The sequence below is a fragment of the Microdochium trichocladiopsis genome (assembly GCF_020744255.1).
Source record: "Microdochium trichocladiopsis strain MPI-CAGE-CH-0230 chromosome Unknown B0I36scaffold_10, whole genome shotgun sequence".
NCBI lineage: Eukaryota > Fungi > Ascomycota > Sordariomycetes > Xylariales > Microdochiaceae > Microdochium > Microdochium trichocladiopsis.
Window position 1 is genome coordinate 2,694,989 of NW_025763553.1, and position 13,024 is coordinate 2,708,012.

At 54.3% G+C, this 13,024-nt stretch overlaps 5 protein-coding genes across 5 annotated transcripts; 2 read left to right on the top strand and 3 right to left on the bottom strand.

Moving 5' to 3' along the window:
• Positions 1-8: 8 nt before the first annotated feature.
• Positions 9-720, bottom strand: B0I36DRAFT_334758 (uncharacterized protein). Its single transcript, XM_046155382.1, has 2 exons — positions 338-720; positions 9-279 (listed from the first exon to the last, which is right to left on the bottom strand). Exons 1-2 carry the CDS (start codon positions 601-603, stop codon positions 204-206), a joined length of 342 nt encoding a protein of 113 aa, XP_046007770.1. The 5' UTR covers positions 604-720; the 3' UTR covers positions 9-203.
• A 289-nt stretch (positions 721-1,009) lies between these two features.
• Positions 1,010-1,862, bottom strand: B0I36DRAFT_334759 (uncharacterized protein). Its single transcript, XM_046155383.1, has 3 exons — positions 1,524-1,862; positions 1,394-1,464; positions 1,010-1,333 (listed from the first exon to the last, which is right to left on the bottom strand). The coding sequence occupies exons 1-3, from the start codon at positions 1,805-1,807 to the stop codon at positions 1,299-1,301; spliced, it is 390 nt and encodes a 129-aa protein (XP_046007771.1). The 5' UTR covers positions 1,808-1,862; the 3' UTR covers positions 1,010-1,298.
• A 2,187-nt stretch (positions 1,863-4,049) lies between these two features.
• B0I36DRAFT_377356 (CAP domain-containing protein) lies at positions 4,050-5,081 on the top strand (the record flags this gene model as incomplete). The annotated part of the gene is made up of 3 exons (XM_046160551.1): positions 4,050-4,160; positions 4,534-4,653; positions 4,683-5,081. 3 exons carry the CDS (start codon positions 4,050-4,052, stop codon positions 5,079-5,081), a joined length of 630 nt encoding a protein of 209 aa, XP_046007772.1.
• Positions 5,082-7,011: 1,930 nt separating this feature from the next.
• On the bottom strand, positions 7,012-8,292 carry B0I36DRAFT_334768 (uncharacterized protein; the record flags this gene model as incomplete). Its single annotated transcript, XM_046155384.1, has 2 exons — positions 7,012-7,965; positions 8,105-8,292. Coding segments are annotated over 2 exons (1,035 nt in total), but the record flags the coding sequence as incomplete, so codon positions are not given.
• A 1,594-nt stretch (positions 8,293-9,886) lies between these two features.
• On the top strand, positions 9,887-11,327 carry B0I36DRAFT_334777 (uncharacterized protein). The gene is made up of 2 exons (XM_046155385.1): positions 9,887-10,935; positions 10,983-11,327. The coding sequence occupies exons 1-2, from the start codon at positions 9,936-9,938 to the stop codon at positions 11,036-11,038; spliced, it is 1,056 nt and encodes a 351-aa protein (XP_046007774.1). The 5' UTR covers positions 9,887-9,935; the 3' UTR covers positions 11,039-11,327.
• Positions 11,328-13,024: the final 1,697 nt, after the last annotated feature.

Sequence of the window (13,024 nt, forward strand, 5' to 3'; positions counted from 1 at the left end):
CTACTGATGGCATATCTATCGTAGGTCTTGACGGACAAACGTTCGCCCGAACACACACTCTCTTGAACCCCCCCCGGGAGCCATGCTTCGTATTTGTGCAAGAATGGGATTCGTGGTTATATTAAACACCCTGAGTAACCTGGGACGCATGCAGTACTCCTCGGCGCATTGCATAGGAAGCGCCGATACACCCTTCAACTGTACTAGGTCGCCGAACCTCCATAGACGGCGCAGTATTGCGAGGAAACATAGTACCCATTCTTAAGGTGGTACCAGGCGCTATACGAAGATTAGCTTTGAGTCGCAATGCAAGCGGGCGGGCCAGAATGATACGTACGGAATCTCGTTTCGCAGGACCTTGTGGACTGGAAGGACTTTGCCCTTAGTGTACTGCCCTACTGCGGGACAGGTCGAGCTTCCACAGGTCCGGTATTTCAAGGCGCTAGCGGTCACCTGGCAAGAGATAACGTAGTAGGTTGGTTGGTACGCCCTGTCCTCGAGGGCAAGCGGAGAGGGATCTTGAATGTCATCCTGGGGCTCGGCGACGGGACTTGCCAATGCCAGAGCAGAGAGGCCGACGGCGAAAAGGGTGGTGAAGCGCATGGTAACTGATGGTCTGTTTGACAGAAGATGATCGTCCCCCCAATGTTGAAAATGAGGTCTGTCTTGCTCTATAAGTACCCCTAAAATTTCTCCCAAGCATTAAATTGGATGGATTCTATTTAGCATGGTGGCATAGAGGTAGCCGGGTAATCAATCAGTCCGCGAATTACCTTTTGATGTGGAAAATAGGACTAAGGACCCTGCGCAATCTCGGGCGGTTCAGTGGACCTGCAGGGTCATGGGTGGGGTTCTCATCCCCGGTCCCAGGGTTAGTCTGACTGGAGTGGTGAGACCCGTCTGCCGAGTGCTTACGCAGTGCTGGCCAATGTACAACAAGTTCTCACAATGTAGACCGACATTGGTCCCTCACGCGAAATTCTTTGACTTATTAATTAATCGAGAGATTTGACGCTAGGAAGAAGCTCCTGTGGACGCCCCGAAACACTAAGGTCCGGCGGCTCGGAGCTTAGGAGAGAACGTGTTAAGAGGGCTTCTCACACCGCTTTTGCGAAAAAGTATCTGTGGGGTTTATCGGAGATCAGCCAATGATGTATCATAAAAAGTCATGCCCGTGTAAGATGACGCCCGTGTATCAATTCCCTTGCAATATATCCCTTATCGCCAGCCCTATCCACTTCGAAAAGCGGACAGGGGAAGATGTTTGGAACAAAACAGCACCAGGAGACCGACGGAATTTAAAAGTCGTCCCACAGGCAACGACCAAGGGCCACTAGTCAAAGATGGATTAGTCCAAGACGCAAGCTATTAGCGTGGAGAAACAGAAACATACCCGAAGTGCACTCGCTATCGGTATAGTGACCATTGACAAAGCAACCATAGAGTGGCAAATATTGCCAGCTCCTGCGAAGATGTTAGTTTCGGCGCCTGCACCAATACAGCCAGTTAATAACTCCACATACGAGTTGGGGACACCATCAATGATGACACTGTCCCCTTTATGGAAGCAGTCGAAGGTGTAAATGGAGTTCCTCTTCAGCTTGCGTACAACCTTGGTGGATAGGTAGTAGCCTTTCCTGCAATTAACCTCGTCGGCGCCCACAATCTTGCAACGCAAATCTCTCTTATCGAGGATATTGGCATCCTCACGGGGTGTGACAGGCGCGCCGAGATTCTTCGCATCCTCAACAGGGGCGGCAGTGATGCCGAGAGAAAGGAGAGGAATAAGCGCAAGGGAGAGTTTCATCGCGGGAATGGGCAAGGCGATGGTCGCTAAGCCTGGGTTTGAGAGGATAGAGAAGTACAGACTTGCCAGTAGGGCTTTATCATGATGGGATTAAGGAAAGAAAGGCCTCATTATATAGTAGGAGCATGCCGCATTGCACAAGGACTCTTTAGTTTTATCATCGTCTGCGGATACCTACCTTCCTTGTTCGGATGATTACGCCCCGTTTTGCAAGTCGGACTCAATGTTGAGCCGGGATAATTCCTCTCTTATCAGACAGCTTTGCATATCCATAACCGCATGGAAACCAGACTGTGCTTCTCGATGCTGGTCTTCGAACGGCTCCTAGCGGTCCAGCTAAATGCCAGCCATGCGGATGGTAGGAAGAAGGCGATGCATTCTTTCTCTCGGTTGCCATACAGCTTTCTCTCTTCGCCAGCATGGTTTATAAGTGATGGTTAGGCTTCGGTCTCTCGGGAACTTCTGTCTCCGTTAGGGAAAATATAGATGCTGTTAGTTTATAACAGCGGTGGCGCACATCATGGGGCGGCGGAACGTTAGAAGGAGGTTATCTCCTTCCCTTTTCGGACAGATTACAAATACTAAACTCAGCACCCCTGTAGTGGGTGCGGCAAGATTCTTAGCACCGGTCTTATGTGCTTACTTTTTCTCGGCATTGCTTATTTTTTCCAGCTTGATCAATGTCATACGTCGTACCCGCGCAGTTATCTTGCTGATTCTCCACGTTCTCGGCTTCCGTCCAAGTGCTCGATATCTCGTATCTGGCTGCCTCAGGCCACAAAGTGGCACATATAGGGGCGTTCTGACAGTGGTCTCGAAGAGTGGGCAATAAGGGGACAAAAGGGGGTACACGAAAAGACCCCCGGTATAGGTCCCGGTTTGTTAGCTCTAGCGGTTGCTTGGCATAAAGCGCAAGACTCGAGCTGACCAAACGGCCAAGGCCTGCACTTCCGGCTACGGTGCCTTTGGTCCTTTAGCATCGCCATAGGCAGGAACCACAGTCGAGAGAGACCCTGACTACGCGATGGACACTCGGAAGGTAGTTGGAAGTCGAAGGTTCTCATTCTTTGAACAGGACAAATGTACCGCCCCCGCCTATTCTCTTGGAAACCCTGCCCCGCTGCTCCCCCGCTGCCATCGCTCCGTTGTAACCATTCGTTCGAATGCTGATCACAAGGCAGTGCCTGCAAGTGCCATTGCGTGATGGGGCAGTGTAGTTGGAAAACACCTGTTTCACCATTTTGCTGAAGTTGAAGCCAAGCCCGATCCAAAGGTTCTGGGTTTTACCACGGCCAGTGCAAGGAACCAATTAGGACTAGCGTTCTTGTCGCTCTCGCTCAGGTTCGGCTCAGTCAAGCTCAGCCAACGCCTCACTTAGGCGGATAGGGAGAGGAATTATGCGCTTCATGCACAACGGGGGGAGGCGAAAACGGATGTGCCGAAACGGTTTAAAACTAGTGCCGTTAGGTGACGGACAGGACAATTTCCTGTACACTGTCGATTGACTACTCTTATTTTACTTCGAAGTTCACTTTATTAAGGATTCAAAGGTCAATTTATACTCCTCCATTACTTGGCCACCGCTCTGTGAGTTCCCGCCGTGGCCATGACGCTGTCCTCCGTGATCATGACCTGGTCTCCCTTTCCGTCGAGAAGGACCTTCATTACCTTGGCCCCGCTGACCCAATTCCCCGCCGCGGCCTTGACGATATCACCCTATCTTAGATACCCGCCAAACTCACCCAGAGGCCGTTCGGATGAAGGTATCAGAAGCCGATTCAGAAGACAGAAGGGGTAGCGCATGAGAAGGATCCGGGCACCTAATACCTCTGTCGAAGCACTCCGCGCACAAGCAGAAGCCCCCACCTAAACAAATTCTGCATGAATAGCCACAGCTCTCCGGGATGCTCAGCGTGCAAGCGTCGCACCAAGCAGATTGATAAATAAATGGAGCAGAGATGGTCTCCGGAGGAGCAGCGTTGTCATGGATAGGGCTGCTGGTGCGTTCGGCTTGCTGCACCAAGAGTTGAAGAACCCGGGAGTTGCCAGTACGTCGCGCCCACCATATCAATGTGCGGCCGAAGCCATCTTGATCCTCTATAGCCGTACCGGCAGCGGGGAGCAAAAGCTGTGCGACCTCAGCGTGGCCATTCCTCACTGCGGCGAACAATGGTGTTGAGCCGCGCCAATCCTTGGCCTCCCGGAGGGTCCGACCATCCGCAAGCAAGACTCTAACCACGTTATGGTGCCCCATTCTGGAAGCCAAGAACAATGCGGTTCTGCCGAGACGATCCGTCCTCGTGGGTTGGACACCAGCGTTTCCCAGGAGCATCTTGACCACGACCTCGTGTCCGTACGCGGCGGCCCCCGATAGAGGTGTCAGGCCATTCTTATCTTTCGCGTCGACATCGACCTTGCCCGTGTCGAGGAGCAGACATGATAGCAGCTTGGTCAAGCCGTGTCTCGCTACGATGTGTACAGCGCTACTCCCGCTTGACGGGCAATCACCTGCGTATGGAGTGGTAATGATGAGGGTCCCGAACCCGGCTCCCGGTAGCCACAGCCACATGCTGACAAGACGGGATCGGGGCGAAGGTCCACCGATATACGGGGCTATGGGTGCTCGCATCCCGGGCCACGGACTCCCGGGTTGTGACGGGAGCAGCATATTCTTCCGCATCGCCGGCCTTGCTTTACTTTTGCAATGTGCTGTGGCTCAAACCCAGACCATTACCGTCGCGCCTACAATCCCCAGCGAAGCGCCGCAATTCGTGTCACGGGATCTCTTCACATCAGCCATCCTCAACAGCACCAACTTCTTCCGCAAAGAGCACAGCGCCCCGCCCGTCCCGTGACGTGGAACGACACGCTGGAGACATACGCGGAGACATGGCTCAAGGGCAACACGGCCTGCGAGTTTGAACACTCGGGCGGCCCGTACGGCGAGAACCTGGCGTTGGGATGCTCAGACGCTCAATCCTGCGTCGACGCATGGGGCAATGAGCGATCGATGTACCCGTTCGACAAGCCGGGCTTCTACATGGACACGGGTGACTTCACGCAGCTGGTGTGGAAGAACACTACGACGGTGGGGTGCGGGAAGAAACTGTGTGAGCAGGGCTGGTTCCTCGCTTGCGAGTACTGGCCTCGAGGCAACTTTGCGGGAGCATATGCCGACCAGGTGGCCAGGCAGCCAGGTGCGGCTTCAGGTCTGCGGCCGTCTGTAGTCGCAGTGCTATCAGGAGTGGTAGTTTTGGGGCTCTGGTTGTCATGATGTGCACATGAAAAGTGGCCATGAGATAATGACTGGCATGGGAAATTGATAGCGGACTTGTTAGGATAACGTAAATGCATAGCGAGTGGGCCAGCATAGCGAGCGGGCCACCTCCATCACTTCACTAGAATTCCATCTTCTAACACATCTTACTCAACAACCAGCCATGGAGACCCCTTCTAAAGATAACCAATTGAATCTCGCTCTTCAAGCTATGGACCGTGATCCTTCCCTTTCTATACGCCGCGCAGCTGCAATCTACAACGTCTCTCGAACAACGCTTACCCGCCGCTATAAGGGGACGCCTTCTCGACGCGATAGCCTACCAAATTCGATGAAATTAACAGAGCTAGAGGAGCAGACGATTGTCGACTATATTCTCGACTTGGATGCGCGAGCATATCCTCCTCGGCTAAGTGAGGTTGGAGAAATGGCGAATCGACTGCTCGATAAGCGGGCTGCGCCACGCGTCGGTCCACGATGGGCGTCAAACTTCGTTAAGCGACAACCACAGCTCCAGACGCGTTTCTTTCGCAAGTACGACTACAAGAGAGCCCAATGCGAGGATCCCGACGCGATAAACGCGTGGTTTCGGCTTGTGCGGAACGTAGTCGCGAAAAACGGCGTAGCGGACTCCGATATCTACAACTTCGACGAGACAGGCTTTCAGATGGGCGTTATCGCGACCGGGATGGTCGTTACAAACGCGCGAAATACGGTCGAACGTTAAGATGAAGCAACCAGGTAATCGGGAATGGGTTACGGTAATCCAGGGCGTTAGCGCGACTGGATTCTACGTCCCGCCGTTCGTAGTATTTGCCGGCAAATATCACCTCTCGACCTGGTACCAAGATAACGCGATTCCTCGCGACTGGAGAATCGTAACATCCGCAAACGGCTGGACTACAAACGAAATTGGTCTAGATTGGATTCGACATTTCGATCAGCACACAAAGTCGCGAACAAAAGGCGGTTATCGCCTCCTCGTCCTCGACGGCCACGAAAGTCACCACTCGGTCGAATTCGAGCCCTACTGTAAGGACAACAACATTATTACGCTCTGTATGCCTCCTCACTCGTCTCATATACTCCAGCCTCTCGATGTTGGCTGTTTTGGTCCGCTGAAGAAAGCATACGGTCGGCAAATTGAGCTTAAGATGAAGGCGGGTACAACGCATATCAGCAAGGAGGACTTCCTCCCCTCGTTTTTAGCGGCATTCCAGCAGACAATGACGGAAAAAAACATCCAGGGAGGCTTCAGAGGGGCGGGACTTGTACCCTATGACCCTGAAGCCGTTTTATCCAAGCTCGATGTGAAGTTCAAGACGCCAACACCCTCGAGGACGCCTCGGACGTCACCGGAGCCATGGACTTCCCGAACGCCCACCACCGCTATGGAAGCCCGTTCACAGTCTAATTTCATCAAACGTCGGATCTCTCGTCAGCAGGGAAGCTCTCCAACGTCAATTATTGAAGCAGTTGAGCAGTTCACGAAGGGAGCAAAGGGGATCATGCACCGGTTCGCCCTAATGGAGGCAAGGATGAAGATGCTTGAAGACGAGAATGCAGTACTTAGTAAGCGCCGGAGAGCTAAGAAAACACGTCTCCGGAAAGGCCAGAGCATGACTCTAGGCGAGGGACAGGACCTTATAGCCCAGAGAGAGGTGAACACTCAAATAACACAGGAAACGCAAGAAAATCGAGGTCATGCAGGCGGCACTACGCCAACGCAGCGCCGCTGTGGTACCTGCGGGATGACTGGCCATAATGCGAGAACTTGCCAAATAGTTACTCTAGGGTCTGAACTCGAAGATAGCAATTAGTTTATATCAATTCAAGACGTTTTGGTTTTGCTGACGAGGTTTTGATTCTCGAGATGTGGTGGGGGTGGCCCACTCGCTATGCTGGCCCACTCGCTATGCATTTACGTTACTGAAAACAAAACTGAAGACTTTTGAGTGGTTGTCCAAGGCCGAAACTCAAGACCACAAGTCTTGCTGATTCATGCCCGGCTGCCGTATGCTCCTTATGCCCAGGTCAGAAAGTGATGGGTCCGAGTTCGACTGCTGGCGAGATGGCACCCTCTCTTCGCTTGCGCTCATCTTCAGCTCTGATGACTCTCGCTATCTCCTCAGCTTGAACGGCATCTACGGGTCCATGAGCAGAGAGATAGCCATCGGACCCTCCGAGTTCCATGGGTGTGACTGGCCCAGGACTTCCGAGAGGCTCTAATCGAGGCTTGGAAGGATTCGAGTTGGATATGCTTTCGAAACCAATGGACCTCAACGACTGCAATGCAGCTGGACTCAGGCTCCCGTTGTTGAGTGCCAACGTCGCTTGAGCAATCATATCCGGCTGGTACTGCTGGATCCTCCGTTTCGCATCTGACTCGTGCCGGGGTTGTCCTGGACCGATGTGCTCACGGCCGGATGAGCCAGTAGCTGAAGGAGATCTCGCATGTTTGGACGAAGACGAAGACGACAACTGCCGGCCATGTTTATCGGCCTTTCGTTGCTCATAGTTTGAAGGATAGTATTTGCCCATGGGCAGCGGGTTCTCGGAGTATGGTCCTGGGTTGTAAGCCGCTACCGGGGTAGTGGTTCTGGACGATGTTGGCGAGGCCGCCGAGGCGCGGATACGGCTACTGCTGGACTCTGGAGCCTTGAGATTGGACGACCGAGCCATGGTGGGCGATGCTGATGCGGGCGCAGTTGCGGCGAAATAGCTGGAGTCTGCAGTCTTTGAAGAAGTTGGGAGGGTGGTGGGTGACTGGGACTCTTTGTGAGCGATCTGGATGGATCGCTTGCGTGCTTTTGTGGCATCCAGGTGGAAAGGATGAGGTTGGTAGGTCCTGGTCTGCTCCTCGTGAAGTGGAAAGTAGCCTCTACCAAATAGGAAAACAGGGTGTTAGTCAGGCGTGGGCTCTTTGTCAGATGCTGCGGAGAGTGGGGACGAGTGCACTCAAACAGGAGGAACAGTAAAAGTGCCGGGGAGGTCATGTTTATCTCGGCGGCGAAACGTACCCAGGGAGATCGCCACGGGCGGAGAGTGGTGCAGGCGGGGTGCGGACAGGCGTGCCGTCTGCAGCGGTGGACTTCGCTGGTGGGAGCTGGATTGCGATAGGCCGGCTGCTTGCTGACAAGGGAGTCGGGGATGTCTCGAGAAGAGGAGAGTCGTTGGTGTGCCAGTGTGGATGAGAAGTGGCTCGGCCTGGAAGATGCAGAGACCGAAGCACCGGGGAATTGGTTAGTTTTTGATTTCTTTGTCCGGACAACAGTTCCAGCCCGAGCCAGTCAGCTCGTGGCCGCGGATATGGCGGGTTCACGATGTGCTCGGCGGGCAGGGGCAGTGGGGACCACTATGACGCAAGGACGACGGCCAGCGACAGGCAGAAAAAAACACCACCTCGCACCCCATCCCCATCCAGACAGGCGCCCAGCGCCGGCTGGGCCCGTCGACAGCTTGGGTGCTCCGGTGGCGAGCATGCCAGCGGTGCCTTTGTCCCGGGGGGCGGAGCCCGAGTCGCACGCCCTCGAGATGAAGCGATGAATGGCCAGCAACCAGGCTGCGTGGGTTCCAAGGTTTCGCTTGGGGTCAGGGTCTCTGGGGGGGAGGCCAGTACTCTCATCACAAAAGGTGTACGCAAGTGGCATCTGTATACGTCGTCCGCACAAGCTGGTGCTCGACAACCCAAGGCTCTTGGCCACTGGCGTCACAGCCTTCGGGACCGAAATCGCAGCAGCCCAGCAACTGCTGTTTTTGCTCTCAGCAACTCCGAGTGAAGTTTCTTCGTCTTTATCGAAAGGTGATTTCGAGCAGAAGACAACAAATCATAAAGTAGGACACCAGTCTGCAATAAGTAAGGGAAATTGTGCCTGGTGTGCATCTTCTGTAGAGGTTGCGTTCAGGGGAAATGGGTAGCACCCTCTTTAGGGCATGGGGTTGTTTCCAGACTAAGCTTTTGGCAGATGCTTGGAGTCTGTCGCGATTGGCCACCATTGTTCGAACTTTATGCTGACAATGCGGGAGGCCGACAGGTTGTGAGGATTGTCCTACCCCTCAGCTTCCATACCCCATTGTCTTCATTGCAGCCACTTCAGTACACCGCGGAGATATTTATTGATGGAGAGAAGCCCTGGTGGTAATCATCTCCGCCTGTCGTCTCCCAAGACAATGGTCAACATCTCCCAGTACCAGAGATACGCCTACACCAAGATGAAGTCGGACAACCACTTGATCGACACTGATACTCTCCACAGAGTTGCCTCTTCAGGGCAGCATGAGGCTGTCCCAGAGTCGGCCCGCGACCGATCCGACAACGATCATGTCAAGACGAACGGCAATCTCCGCTTTCGTCGCAACACCTACCTCGGCGCCCTCCTGTTCAACATAGCCTCATTCTTGCTCCCGGCCTTGTACGGGACACTGTCGAAACTTTGGGTTGCAAACATCGATGCCTCCCTCGTCGTCACGACCGACAGCTACACATACATCGGTGTCTTCGCCGAAGTGCTCAACGAGGGCCTTCCACGCGCTGCATGGGTCATCATCGGTGACAAAGCCTCTCGGAACCTGGCCGAGCGACTGCGCCTTACGCATACCCTCATCGCATTTCAAGCCCTGCTAGGCTTGATCATGAGCATCGTGTTCGCTGCCGCCGCAGAACAGTTCGCTCAGAGCTTCGTACCTGTAGAGGCCAGGGCACAGAGCATCACGTATATCCGCCTGTCCGCCTTCTCGGCGCTCAGCTCGACGATCGAGACAGCTGTCGCGGCCGGCACTAGGGCGCTGGACAAGCCTGATGTCCCGCTTGTCATCAGCTCTATCAAATTTGCGGTCAACATCCTGCTCGACATGCTGCTCATCTCGACCTTCCATGTCCCATCCGTGACACCAAGTGTCAATCTTCAGGCTGGAATCCAGCTGGCGTGCAATCTGTCCTCTGCATTCTCTGGACTAGGATACTTCCTGTTGTTCCATACAAAACCGGCGATGAGGAGACTCAGCACAGAGCATGACCTCTCGGATATGAATGTTGCTGGGCCACTTCCAAGCACCAACCCAAGTGACAGAAACAGCAATAGGAGCGTGGTACCCACCTGGACTGCGCTCCTCGTCCTCGCTCGCGCTGGTATATTGACGTTCCTCGAGTCACTGATCCGCAACGTCCTGTACCTCTGGCTGGTCACTACTATCGTGGCTCTGGGCAGCACATATGCCACGGCGTGGGGCATCTTCAACACCATCCGCTGGGGTCTCGTCATGGTCCCCGTGCAGGCTCTCGAGGCGACGTCGCTCACCTTCATCGGCCACCGCTGGGGCAACTGGCGACAAAGCATTAGCAGCAACATGTCCACATCATCCGCCTCCACAAGGACATCAGCCAGACCCGCAGACATCTTCCGCATCACCAAGCCCGCTCTCATCTCCGTGGGCTGCGCACTCACAGTCGAGGTGCCCCTGTGCATCTTCCTCTCCATCTTCGGCGCCCGCCCTTTTGCCATGTATCTCAGCGGCGGCGCGGCGCCCGTCGCCGACGTCACGGCGCAGATGTGGCGCACGATTGACTGGTGCTACATCTTCTACGCGGTGTCGACGCAGCTCGCGACGGTCCTGCTCGCGACGAGACCCAAGTGGTATCTCTGGCAGAGCCTGGCGAGCAACCTACTGTACGTGCTGCCGTGGGCGATCGCGTGCCAGGTAGTGGATCTCGTCGAGGCCGATGCGTGGAAGTATCACTCCCTGGTGTTTGGGGGCAGTCTGGTGTTCAGCTTTGTGGATATCCTGGTGGTGGATGGTCTGTGGGCTTGGACTCTGTGGAAGGGGCGGGCCAGGTTGGAGAAATTTCACCAGTCTTGATAATCAGATACTAGTATAGTACAGCATGTAGGATTCACATACCTCTGCGTAGCGTGGCGGAGGTTTGGGGTGGTCACAGGTCCATTTGCCTTCCCTGAGCGCTGGGGTGATGATGGCTTCTTTTAAAGAGCTATTTCGAAAATAGAACTGACATAAGAAGGCAGAAGTGTGGCCTCGATCCTGAAAGACCACCAACTTCGCGGCAGAGCCTCGTGATCTTAGCAGCGATACGGAAGAAAGAGCTCTGGTATATCCCAGCATAGAAGCGCGAACCTTTAACCGCTACCCTGCTCCGCTGATTTCGTATTGCCAACCATGTAGGGGACAGCCGGCAGTACTGTACAGTATCTGTCTATGAAGTTGAAACTTTCTTGGAGAATGTTGGTTGGAGGATGGCAGGGAGATGGTCGAGCTTCGGCAGCACCCGAGAGCGGGGTTTACTGGGCTGTTCAACGGCGACCCCGCCTTCATCTGATGATTACGTATCCACAACCGGCCCCCCCCTGTATGCTGCAAGCCGTTTCTGACACTGTACATGCCACAATACGCCACGATAACTGGTCTGTGCGGAAATCGCGACTAATATGGGCAAAGTGGACACTCATTGTGGTCACTACCGTACATTACTGTAGCTGTAGCAGCCTAACAAAAGGATCGACAGGTGAAATGGAACACACGGCCAAAGTACCCATGCGGGGTCGCGCCGAGAAGATCAGGACCGAAGATTACATAAGGCTGCGGGTACGGCTGACAACATCCAAGGATATTTTGATCTTCATAAAGCAGCTCATCTCTCCCAGCGCCAACAATCACTACACGTGCATTCGAATACTGAGCATATAGCGGGAAACTGTTATGTCGCTCCTTGTCGAGGACAAATGTTACGAGAACGGGTCGTGACTCAAGCAGAGGACCATATTGTGGAAAGGCGATCGAAAGCCGGGTTAGCGAGGAGAAGAGTGTGGAGGCGTAGATTTGGAGCACGCCGCCCCACGTTTGTCGACCCAAATTTTGAGTTACCCAGCTTCACGCATCACCTTTTCGCTTCTTGCCGTGATGGATAGAAATCGGAGTGGCACATTCTTCTCTCACAAGAACTGACACCTAGACTCCGCACCTTGCATGTCGACGGATGGTAGCAGAGCAGACACTTGGCGCACTTCCATGGAGTGCCCTGTCTGCTGGCAATGGATGCTGTGGCACACTGACCCACAGGGCCATCAGCGTTGTGAGGCCCGCTTGGTTCGTGTCAGGAACAACGGTGAGGACAGGCACGAATAAGTTACAGTACAACAAATGCCTGCACAGCTTGGGCACTGGGACTGGGCAGTTGTGTCATTAACAAACACGGCTGGATGCGTCAAGTCAAGGGGGTAGGGGGTGGGGGGGTGGGGTCCAGCCAAAAACTGGCGCATTTGTGTGATCCTCGTGGTGGATATGCGCCAGTTTTACCTTGGGGCGCCTCGGCAGTGTCACTGTGCACTGCTCCCCTGCCGCCCGCGGCTGTATATCTTCTCCTGCACCACGTCAACCAGTGCCGTTGCTCCCCGCCGCGTTGTGGACTAGCTCTAGCGGCCCCCGCCCTATGATAAGGAGCAGGGATCGCGGCTCTTCCGGACAGCCGTAGCAACCAACAGAGTGTTCGAGCCCCTCTGTTGCAGCCAGTCATAGCGAGTGGAAGGGATGGGTCTCAGAGCCGGGGTAAGTCTGGGGTGACTGCGCACCCCTTCTTTCGGCCGACGGAGTACATCGACCTTAGCCTACCATCTCACCGGGGTTGCAGTGGTTGGGAGGACGAAATGCAGTTGACGACTCTCCGCTCCATCCGCTATATCGCGATTGATAGCGTAGAAAGAGCCACAGGTCTGTGCATCTTCTTGGACAAGAACAACAGCTATCATTGCCGTACAATAATTTACTGACACTGGACTTCTGTGTCACAGGGAGGCCAAGCAACGGCAGCTAATCCGGGAGCCTCAACAATATGGGAGGTTTTCGTCTTTACCAAAGCAATACGGACGTGCATGCGTTTTACCTGTTGGAGGCCAACCACTACACACGCCACCAACTGCACTGTAACATTG